Source organism: Athene noctua, chromosome 1 (genome assembly GCF_965140245.1).
Source record: "Athene noctua chromosome 1, bAthNoc1.hap1.1, whole genome shotgun sequence".
Classification (NCBI taxonomy): Eukaryota; Metazoa; Chordata; class Aves; order Strigiformes; family Strigidae; genus Athene; species Athene noctua.
Window position 1 is genome coordinate 123,451,588 of NC_134037.1, and position 12,416 is coordinate 123,464,003.

At 42.4% G+C, this 12,416-nt stretch overlaps 1 protein-coding gene across 1 annotated transcript in view; it reads left to right on the top strand.

The window, feature by feature from the left end:
• Positions 1–347: 347 nt before the first annotated feature.
• SPTLC3 (serine palmitoyltransferase long chain base subunit 3) overlaps positions 348–12,416 on the top strand; it is an 88,521-nt gene continuing 76,452 nt past the window's right edge. Inside the window, exon 1 of the mRNA XM_074927077.1 lies at positions 348–482. Within this exon, the coding sequence (XP_074783178.1) occupies positions 369–482 (114 nt within the window). The 5' untranslated portion in view covers positions 348–368. The remainder of the gene's footprint in view (positions 483–12,416) is intronic.

The following is a 12,416-nucleotide window of genomic DNA, read 5'->3' on the forward strand; positions in this document are numbered from 1 at the left end:
TCTTTAAGTGTCTCCGCCTCTGAATCCACCCACTTCTTGATAGCTGCAGCAGTCTTGTTGACTCATAGAAGCTGTGTTCATACAATAGCCAGCAATGAGCAGTATTTTTCAGAGATTTTAAGAGCACACCTCCTGCTATGTATTTTGCATTCTAGCTTGCTGAGGCTGAAGGTGTATGAAAGAAACAGTTTTAAGTTTCTAAGATATTGCAAAAGATAGTTCCTCCTCTCATCCCGGAAAATCCTGACAGACCAGTTGGATACCTTTCAGGCCTTAACCAAGAACTTTATCTGCTCGTCCCACTGTCTTTTTACAGTAGAAAGACCAGAGACACCCTTAAGAACTGAGAATCTGACTAATTTAAACAGATGGCTAATCCCAGTGCTGTCTGCAATGGACATCTACATCATCATCATCAGAAACAGAATAACCTCTTAAAAAGTGGAATGTATAAGAAAAATGGAATTACTAAAGGAATGAAGGTAAGGTTTAATTGTTTACCCTAATTGCCTCAATACTGAAAACAAATAGGTAGTTGCAACATTACTTATTAAGGTAGATTTATGGCGATCTTAGTCTCCATTGAACAAGTTGTATGGATTAGGCTTGTGTGTTAAATTTGTTAGTCTTTGGACCAGAAGCTGCTTTTTTTCCTGCCATCCTGAACTGCAGTGAGAGTTGTGAATGCTCATGCAACATACTGTTGGTCCCGTGGACTAACTAGGGTCTAGTTCATATCAAACACAACAAATGCACGCATGTTGAAATGCAGTAGTTTCCTTCTAAAGCTTAACGGATGGTGGAATTGACTTTGTGATGTATTAATAACTAGTGGAAAGCTGTTTTATCACCTTAAAGTGTGTGTGGAGTGGTTTTTCGAGTGTGATTTATTGCTGTACAAGTATAACCAAAAAAATGTAGGCAGGGGAAGCAGTCTTTTCTCAATGTTTACATTACTGCAAGGTTGGTTTAACTGATGCCTGCTCTCCAGCCTGGTACTCCTTAAAATCCAAGTCAGTTTACTATTTTCTCAAGCTGTTCTTTTTGAAACGAGTGCTTCTCATTTATGTGAATGTTCTGTAGAACAGTTGGCATGTAGTATCTTAAAGAATGAACCACAAAACCAAAGGTATGCTTTTGTCAAAAAAGCCCAAATCTTATATATTGTCTGTCTGCAGTACCTGTTCTGACTGGGAACATACTGTCTTGAAATGTCCTAACTCTGGATCTTGATGTGATAGTTAGTAGAAAGTCTTGTATTGACTAGAAAAAGGCTGGCTTTACAGTGTGGTGTGATGGTGAGAGGGGGATGGAGAAGGTTGCTTTTGGAGCCTGAGAACTCACCTGACCATCCCTGTCGAAAGCTTTAGACAACAACTGTGGCAAGGTCTCCTCCGTTTTACAAATAAACTGCTATCTTATATCTTTCTCTAAATGGCGCTCTCACACGCCTAGCACACTAATGAAGGCACGCCCAGTGTCATGCTTAATGATTGTCTGGCTTTAGGTGTCTCCCTTGGTATGGGTGTTTCCCAATCCTTGGCTTGTGTAGGATGAGGAAAGCAAAAAAAGCTTGTGCAATGATTGAAAAGGCCTTTCTTGGGATTTGCTTCCAGAAAGATAATCTAGCATCCTTTATCTATCACATATATCTCCTCATCATTTTATGTGTTAGCTATTTGACACAACGATGCCTGAAATCTTTGCCTTCGGTTTGAGCGACAAATTCCAGGGACTAAGCCTTGCCATTCATTTATTTTTAACCTGCTGCAAATGACTGGTTTTTAAAGCAGTAGACTCCCAGGAGGGGATTAATTAGGATTTCCTCCTTAATAGAAAAGATATGGCTAGAGAAGTAAAGTAGAATATTACTGAGGATGAGCAAAAAGGAAATAAAGATTGGCTTGAAAGGCGTGCAAAGAAATGAAGGAAAAGTTAGTAGATGTACCTGCTAGATTAGTGAAGTCTTACAAGGACCATATGGTTGGAGAAGGGGTTTTACCCTGCCATGTGAAATATAAAAGCACTGCACCACTAGTAAATACCATCCATGGCTGAGGAAGTGGCGAGCAAGTGAAACCTTAGAAAGTTCAGGAGGCTTATCAAAAGCACATTTGGTAAATCGAGGTCTAGCACTGTGTTCCGAATTACATGCCATTTCCCCTCTCTTCCTGCTTCAAACACAGATTGGGAAAGAAGGAAACAATAACAGACAAGAGTCTGTATGAACCAGGAATCTCATTCCTGGTAGGAATCTCCCCATTCCTGTCTGGTCTGTTTCCCCGCCCCAGCTGCCTCGCCCTGTTCGGTACTTACGCTTTATCCTATTTTACAGGAACAGATACTGCTCCTTCCTACCTGATCTGTTTATATGACTTACTGCTGTAGGTGTGCAATTTCACGCAGTCTTCCAGTGTGTTTATATTTGCAACACCTCGCTGAGGTGTGCTTCCCACTTTACAGCTGGGATCTGAGGAGCAGGGAATATGGCAGCTGGGTGCACAAGGAAGCCTGTGCAGGAACCAGACCCAGGTTTGTCATGATTCCAGTCATCCTCCTCCCTTCCTCTTTTGCTCTTTCTCCACCTTGCCCCAATTTCCCATAATACACACACATATATGTACTTTACTGCCTATTCAGTAAATTAATTCACCATTAAACAGCTTACATAGGTGGGGAAATAACAGCGCTAGGATATTCAGAGGACATGACTAATGATGCTGGTTCTAGCACTGGAGACTTGTGGCAGTTCTGAAACTCTTGGGGATAGTTGCAGCTGCGTTACTTTGTAAGGAAGGGAGGAGGATGTGTACTGGTCTGAGAGAGGCAACTGGTGGTGCAGAAGCTGCAGCAAGGGCATGGCACAGTGAACGCTTCTAAACCGGGAATACGTAGCAATAGTTGTACACAACTGACTGACTGGAACATCAGGCTTTGCAGAAATTAGCCTTTTTTTTTTTTCCAGGGAGCCCACAGGAAGCATTGGCTTGAGGAAATGCTGGCTTTAGAAACACTGCTTTTGAAAACAGTGGCTCAGCAACAATGTGTTTTGTATCTTAATGATGTAAGAACATTCTGCATGTCTGTGTGTGCATGACAGAAATAGAGAAGCAATTCTGATACCGCAAAACCCCCAGGTTTCCAAAGAAAGGATTTTGTTTAATGCGTTGGGGGAGGTAATTAGGAATGATCAAATGTGGGGGAGTAGGGAGGCTCTCTTTGCTTCTAGCAATCTGTGGCATACCAAGGACAGGAAAAGAGGTAGCCAAGTGATAAAGCAGCAGTGAAGCACCCTACCAGAAGAGAAGCTGTTGCTTTGGGGGAAGAGATATACTGCTTTGGGGTGGGACTGCTTGTTTGAATAGCTTCTGTGATTATTTTAAGTCCGACTTGCTCAATTCTAGTTGATAGCACAGACTCCTGGACACCAGGCCTAACCACGTCCCCACAACCATGCTGCATCCTTGCATTCATTGGAAGTTGAGCCACAGTAAGACCTAAGCTTTGGGAGGTGGGTCACGGGCCATGTCTTCCACTTCATTAGTACTTACAACACAGGCAGATGCTTTGTGTTCTTCCAGAATGTGTAGCATGGACTTGCCTTTATCTGAAGCACAATTCAATAGCTAACCTATTTGTTTATGTAACTGTAGTAGCCAGGAGAAGGTGTTTTCCTAGCAGTGGTTTCTTTTGCTGATTTATTGCTGTTGATTAAGTGTCAAATGTAGGGGACACTGGATTTTTAAAACAATAAATATGTTTGTCCAGTGGAAACGTCTTTTTTCCTGAAGTACACATGCAGCATTTCATTTCTTTGATAGATCTTTTCCTTGGATGCCTTAGAGAGCTTCCAAGACACTATAAAGCTGTTTGCAAATTCTTTCTTTTTCTGTTCTGCACTGAGAATGGCAGTAGCTTGGAAGAAACTTGCAGTGAACAAGACTACAGCCTTTTCCAGGGCTTTTAAACTCCTTTCTGAAAGCAAAAAAGAGCCTGGGATGAGATCAAACTCAGCAACATCTGTCCCACTTATTTGATAGCCTGAAAATGTTATAGTCTCTGGCATTTAAGGGCTCTAAAATTTGGAAGCTGATTATATTTACCCTCTGCCCCGTGTTCTACTCTGCTACTGCTTCAGTACTTCAGCAATTAGTCTCAGTGCCTTCCATGCTTTTGGTTCTTCTGTTTTTCTTCCTCTAATTTCTACACTATAATGTCACATACTCCCCAGTGAAGATCTTAAAGAAAACATTGATTGTTTAAAAAGAGAGTCATGCCGTGCAACTGGGAATTATTTTCTTGTGTGTTGTAAATGCCCCCTGTAATTTCTTTGTGCTTTGTCCTCTTGCATATACTTCATGTGCTTCTGCAGTAGTTCATGTAACTGGGGCATTCTGGATGCAAACTCAATGTTAATAAGTCCCTCGGGGAAAAAAAAAGTAAGCTAATTCTCACAATTACAGTCATGAGATAAGGTGTATTAATAAGAGAAGAGAAAGGAGGGAACATTAAGGCTGATCACATTATAGCCTTTTCAGATGTTTGCAGAGTCAGCTGTACAGCCAAAATCTTTTTTTTTTTTTCTGAAATACCTTCATTTTTTGGTGTTGCTTTGGGTAAAAACAAACTGAAAGGGGACATCACTGGCCCCAGCTTGTTTCACTTGCAGCACCTAAGCCTTTTGGACTTGTTCCATTGTGTATGTATTAGTGGAAAGTGCAATTCCCATAAGCCCTCTGGGTTTCATAGCTGTAGTGACACCAGGAAGGTACTGAGAACTGGTTTCCAGTCAGAGTTCTCTACCAATTACTACACCTGTTGTTTCACCTGCACGACAGACATGACCTCCTCATCCTCAGTTCCTGCCTTCTCTTCTCCTTGGTTTCGAACCCCAGAAATTTGTTGCTTTGTACCAGCACTCTTGGCTAATAATCACAGGTCTTGAATCCACACCCTTGTTTCTGTCATCTACCCTGCTATGTGATGAGCTCAATGCACTGGAAGCAGGAAATGTTGAAGACGTCTTTCTGCAAACTGAGATGTAACCAGTGTGTAGGCAGATGTAACAGTGACTCTTCTAACAATGCTTTAAATGTGTTGCATGAGACTTTACATTCAGGTCTAGAGATTTTTCACATAGCACAATAAGTAAGTTTCTAGTAGGGCTGGAGTCGCTACCCTGTTAACACCTGGAAATCTTTAAATTCAGGTCATTAAATTTTGGAAGTTTAAGCCCTGACAAAAATAGCATGTATTGATTTGCTATGGCTTGAAAAACCTAGTATGTCGGGTTTTTAAGGACAACCTCCACAAGAACCGCTCATCCTTGTACTCATGAAAACAAGTAAATGTATCAGCAGACTGGTTTAGCTATATAACCTATGATTGAGCTCCAGTGCAAAAAAAGTGGTATACAAGAGGTAGAAACAGGAATGGGCTCCAAAAGAATTTTGGAGTGTTTCAGGGGCATGTAGGGATGGTGTTAGGAAAGCCAAAGCTCACCTGGAGTTGAATTTGCAAGGGACATCAAGGGAAGCAAGAAGAGCTTTTACTGCTACATTAGTAGTAAACGAATAAACGGGGAAATGTGGCCCATTGCTGAATGGGGTGGGTGACTTAGTGACTGCAGACACAGGTAAGGCTGAGGTACTCCATGCTTTCTTTGCTTCATTTTTCCCCAACAAAGTCTTCCAAGCTTCTGTGTCATCAAACTACCAGTAGCGGAAGAAGATTGAGTCATAGATCTCTTGAGAAATCTCAACCCAATGTGCTGGCTGATGTCATAGTGCTGTCACAGACTATCATCTTTGAAAGGTCATGGATATCAAAGAAGATATCTGGTAACTTACGAAAGGCAAATATTTCACCTGCCTTCAAAAGGAGGATCGTTTCTAGCAAAGGTTGTTTCTGCAAGCATAGAGAGGAAGGTGATTTGGAATAGCAGGCATGGATGTACTAAAGATAAAGGATGTTTGACTGACTGCTTGTCTTCTGTGATGAAATAGCTAGATTTGTGAATGAGGGAAGAGTGGATGTCATCTACCTTGACTTCAGCAATACCATCCTCATAAGCTGCTTGGGACATTACGGTCTCAATGGGTAGACTACTATATGGGTTAATAACTAGCTGGATCATTGGGCTCAAAGGGTAGTGGTTAATGGTTCATACCTTCCCTGGAGGCTGGAGAGGTTTCGTATAGGGGGGGAGGGGGGGGGGAAATGCAGATAAAAACACTGGGACATGTTGCTCTGGAGCCTCCATCATGGAGGCTTTCAGGATCCAGCTGGGCAAAATCCTAAGCACCCTGCTGGGAATTTGATGTTGACTTGCCTTTGAACACGAGGATGAACCAGAGACCAGCTGAGGGCTGATTCAGACTGAGTCTGTGACCCTTGTGTAAGGAGGCATGTTTTTTTCCAGTAAGAGTCAGCGTGGTGATCTAAAAATGGACAGAACTGATCCAGAACCCCAATGGGTTTTCTATGGGTAATTAGCTAGCAAGCAGCTTATTCTTGCTCAGTAGAGGTAATTAGTAAAAGAAAGCCATGAAGTGGCTAGTCCCATTGCTTGCCTACTTATGTCCCTTCAGCATGGGAATTCATTACCTTTATAAGCTGTAAGTGGAGTCTAGCTTTCAGAAACAAGTAAGGTAATGCACGTTTCCTACCTGCTATGTCAGAGAGAGACGTAGCTGGCTGCGTTCCATTGCAGAAACAAGTTCATTATTATAATGGGCAGAATGATAAGATAATGGCTGCTTTGGAACTGTCTGTGTCTCTGTGTGAGCTGGCACTGGCAGGACACAGGACAATTGCAAGCCCACAGATGAAATGCAAAAATATATTTATTTTCATTACCTCGCCAACCAGGGGATCCCCGAAGCAGCATCTGGGCAGTGGCACACAAGTGAGGATACCGGCAGACCTCAGTCCATGCTAGAGGGTCACCAAACCTGCTGTTTTCGCCTGTATTTCAGGGATTTGCGCAGACATAGTTTACCAGTGTGCTTTGATCTTTCCCACAGCAGGGGAGGAATCTCAAGTGTGTTCCATAGGGTGTCTCTAAATCTCTCACAGGCCAATGTTATCAAAAGACAGATGTTGTACTTGTCCAGCACACAAGGCTAGACAACAATTAGTATGATACATGTGTTTTTCTACACCTCAGCTGTAGGTCACTTGAGTGTGTTTATAATCCTTCTTGTCAGTCTCCCCTTATTTTCCCACATTCTACCCCCTCGCTCAAGTGACCACTTCTGCTGGGGCTGGCAAAACTGGAGGTGTCCATTTGGGCTTGTGGGGTTTAGGGCCAGATAATTTAGAGGCACATAATAAACATATGGAAAAAGGAATAAACACATCTCTATAGTAATGCTTTGAATCAGATGTTCCACTCATCCTGTCAGGGAATTAAACCATTCAGCCAGCCAGGTACCACCAGTAGATTGTTTCATTTGATGTGTTAAGTTGAATGTTGTCCTCTATGCTGGCTGATTCATCAGTTAAGTTAAAGCAACACATGCCATCAAAATCAGAGCAGTGTTTATGGGGTCAAAGAAGGGGATAGTTCGCTGTCAGTTGATTTTGTAATGTTCCTTGGTGTACAGCCATTACCTACTTGGAAATAATAAGAATGAGGAAAGTTAATTTCAAAAGCACTTAGCATAGCATAATTCTGTAATACAACTACTGGGGTTGGCACGCCAATGAAACACGTTGTCAAAAGATCTGCAGCTGTTAATCCTCTCTTAATGCAAAAGGCAGATGAGTTAGTTATAGGAGAGACCAACCAAATCCGAGTATTTGTATGTTGACCTTAGAAATGTATCCAGGGCACGTGCCTCTAGTACAAGACTACAAAGCACAACAAGCCAGCCTGTGATAAGGGAGGAAAAGAGGAGTGTCATCTCCTTCCAGTAATACATATGCTGTTGCTCCAGCTCCTTCAGCTAATATCACTCTGAGTTTGATAAGCTGATGTGAAGTAATAGCCTTCACAGATTGAAGAGCTATGGCTTTCACTTTTTCAGATTGAACTTCAATTCAGCGTTGGGTTCATGACACCTATAACACTGTTCCTCTAGGTTAGGCACAGGTATTCATTGGAAATACCTGAAATACAAGAACTCAAGAATCTGATATCAACAGAGGATGTAAAATAAAAGAAGCTGGGATACAGAACCATATGGTGGTCTCAGGGATTATGTGAATCTTCATGTTTAGACTAATAGGTTGCGGCCCTACCACACAATCCATCGGTGTAAACAATTCCATTTCCCCTGTAGTTAATGTTTTGGGAGAGACACCATCTGAAAGAATTTCAATCCTCACCATGTTTTGTACTGGAGGTGTTGTAATGCGATCATAGGGTGTTTGATTATGAATATTCTTATATTCAAAAGACACCAAAAACCTGCTTTAGTAAAATGTGAACTCCAGCATTGTAAAGTTTTAGTACTGGTTAGCTTTTTTAATTGTTCCTTCAACATCCCAGTCATTCTTTCAATCAAGTCATTAGCTTGGGGATGGTAGGCAACGTGGAATTATCCAAGCCATCCCTAATCCTTGAACCCAATCTTGGACATTATGTCCAATAAAGTGTGTTCCTTGGGTCACATTGCATTTGTTGGGGAGGTCTGTATTGGTGAGTTGTTCTAATGCTTCAATTGTCTTATGCTGATCAGCGTATTCAGTGGGTTTAGCAAAAAAACGGCCCTGACACTGTATCTACAGCAGAGAATACATATTGCCACCCCCTTGACAGGGGCAGGGGGCCCCTGTAATCGACCTGTCAGGTATTCAAGGCCCACTAACCCTGTTTTATCTTTCGCTATGGCCTATATAATGCCCTTAAATATAGCTGCATACAAATAGTACAATTATGTGCACCTGCTTTATAAATATGTAATGGCTATCAAAAAGAAAGCATTAACAAAATCTATTGCCGCTATCCAGGGTTGTAAATTTTTGCTGATTTTTTTCTATAAGAGTAATCATGTCTGGTGCCATAACTGCAAGGGGGAAAGTGGGTGGCTTTATTCAACTCTCTACAGTCATTCTCCAAATGCCATCTGGTTTTCAAACAGGCCAAATAGGATTATTAAAAGCAGTTATGGTTTCCTTAACGTTTCCCACTTGTTGAATGGTTTGAGTAATTTCCTCCTCCCTCCTGGAATACGATATTGTTTTACAGTTACCGCCTTGGCAGTCACAGGCAGCACAACAGGATCCCACTTCATGAATTCACGCAAGAGGGTTATAGGTTGCATAGAAAATCCCGCCTGTGAAGTCCTGAAGCAAAAATGACCATTTAAAGTTTCAACTGTTCATCCTGCCAACACATCAATACCTAAGATATATTCTTTAATTAGGGCAATTAACACTGTTGTGGTAAATGGAGTGGCATTTCCTATTGTTAAGGTAACCTTAGCTCAGAGGCAGGGGTCGGATTTCCCCCCAGTCCACAGATCTGTCATGTGGCTTCTTTATTATTAATATTACTATGTGATACAGTAACCTCAGCTCCAGCATCCACCAGAGCTAACACATATAAAATCCCCCCAGACCACCACTTTATAGTTAAAGGAACATAGGGGTGTTGGTCCCCTTCACAGTAAGACGCTACAGTGACAGCAATTTTGGGGGACCTGTCAAACCTTAATTTCTGCTGTTTTGGCATTTGCCAGGTAATTCCTTGCCTTGAGGTGGCAGGCGGGTGTGGGGGGTGGGCACAGAGTTGGTGGTGGGACCAGGAGCCGACGGCTTTTTTGTGTAGGTATTAACTCCTGCCTGATCGTGGGACACAGGCCTGTACAAGATCATTCCACATTTGTTTCCTCATCATCCATGATGTAACTCCTTTCGGTTTTGCCATCTTTCCTTTATTCACCACCCACACAGATGGTCCCAAAGTTATAGCCCAAATTTCCCTCAAGGTATTTGCTAGAGTGCCTACATTACCCATCGCATTTGTGACTGCTGGTATAATCAAGGGTTTTAGTGAGGCAGGCGCTTCTCTCAAAAGCTGCATTTTGATACTTCTTGTTACTTGCTACCCTGTCCAGATTTAATTCTGTAATCAATGCATGAGCTACTGCTGTTATCAAAATGTTCTCAGGCACAGCAGAGTAAGAAGATAAGCAGTACGGCAAGCAGCAAAACCAAAAAGCAGCCAGTGAGTACTAAACTCTAATATACAGTAAGGCAAGAGAGGCCCATAGCAAGCACAGAAACCTGCCAATTAATATCTAAACAGCAATAACAACTATAAATTTGATCTGATCTAGCACCTTCCGATCAAATCTGTTGTTATCTTGAACCCTTCACGCCCTGTGTTGGGTGCCAAAAAAGACTGTCATGGTTTAACCCCGACCCGCAACTAAGCACCACACAGCCACTCGCTCCCTCCCCCTCTCTGTTTATTAGCAGTATGTGCTATCAACCATTCTTCAGTATCTTGCAGCCCACGGCAATGCTCTGTTTCAGTAGTAATTGCTTCTTGTGCAATTGCCTTTGCATCTTGTAACGTCCTGCCTTTCCTTTCCAATTTTCTCATTTTACTCTGTAATACAACAGCTTCATGGTCAAGAGCTCGAAGACCAGTGACTACTAACCATCCCAATCTCCCCTCTAACTTGCAACAAGAATCTGATGCTTCTGTCCACGGCAATCCCCATATAGCTGTTTCAATTCTTTGGGGGGTAACCACCGCCCTGTCATCTATTTCAGCCCATGCTTCTACCCTGTGTAGCCAGGAAAGTGGCCATGGGGGTCCAGGGCTCAGTACTGGGCCATCCAAGAATATGGGCAGTCACTGTTGTGGCCTCCCCAGTCTCTGACTTTTTTGCCACCGTTCCTGGATCCTGCTGACTACGCCAAATGTGTAAGCCAGTACAGGCAGAACACAGGAACAACTGCAAAGCCCACAGATGAAATGCAAAAAGTAAATTTATTTCCATTACCTCGCCAACCAGGGGATCCCCAAAGCAGCACCCGGGCAGATGCACACAAGTGAGGACAAAGGTACCGCAGAGCTCAGTCCGTACTAGAGGGTCACCAAACCTGCTGTTTTCGCCTGTGTTTCAGGGATTTGTGCAGGCGTAGTTTACCAGTGTGCTTTGATCTTTCCCACAGCAGGGGAGGAATCTCAAGTGTGTTCCATAGGGTGTCTCTAAATCTCTCACAGGCCAATGTTATCAAAAGACAGATGTTGTACTTGTCCAGCACACAAGGCTAGACAACAATTAGTATGATACATGTGTTTTTCTACACCTCAGCTGTAGGTCACTTGAGCATGTTTATAATCCCTCTCGCTAATCTTCCCTTATTTTCCCACAGTCTCTGTAAAACCTGTTTTTTCACCAGAATAATGGTTACCGTCATGCTGCCTCTCACAGCTTGCTGTTTGCAAGTGTGCAGTGGTGGTTCAAATTCTGTTTTATAGGGTACTAGACAACCATAAAGACCCCTTTTTTATCATGATATGCAGGACTGTTTCTGCTTCCAACAAGACTTATGAACTCTCTCATGGATTATTATTTCTAATTTCTTTTAAAAGAAAATTAACTTTTGTTGTGGCTAGGACTTTGGCATTAGCCAGCAAAACAGGAAATTAAATTTCCCTACAATGACCAGTGGCTCAGCCAGACAATTCCTGCCATTCCTGGCAGCTAATTTTTCCACAGAAAACACTTTTAGAAAGCAACCAAGTGGGAAGTTTTGTGAGGCTATTGTCTGAGAGAGTTGTCTTTGTGGGATGGATGTTGAATTGGGAAGAAAAATTCATTTAAGAAGAAGAGGAGGAAGCAGGAACCAGCAATATTGTGTGCCAGACTGAAGAGGAGCTGGAATGTTTTGCACTTTAGGATATATTAATTTAGCCAGATAGGGAGAGCATTCAGTGGGATACCTTTAGTATAAAACTGCAAGGTGAAGGAAGAGCTGAATTTCCAGGGCAGATACCATCTATGTGCGCCTATGTCTTCAGCACAAACTAATGTTTAACCTGTTCTGTCCAGGTGACTTTCTGCCTCCTGAAGCGTTTTAAATTTCTGGGAGAACATCCAGTGTAGATGTAACTCAGCAAAGCCTTGTCTGTTCTTCTGATCATCTGTCGTTGTGGAAATTACTTAGCTGTATACTTTCCTTTGTTCATTTGGCCAAGCATGGGCTATGACATGTGCTCTGTCATTTCTCCCTCTTACAAAAAAAAAAAAATCTCCTTCTTCCCCTCAGCCTACCAAGAAGTGAGAATTTATCCACTTAACTACAGGAATATGGAAAGACAAATTTGTGGTGAGGAGCTGAGACTCATAGCCATGTCAGCCAACATCATGCTCTCTGCTCTCTGCTCACTCCAGGACTTTTATTTGAGTTTCTGCTTCCCTGTCACTGCTGCTGATTCCCATGGTTGGAAG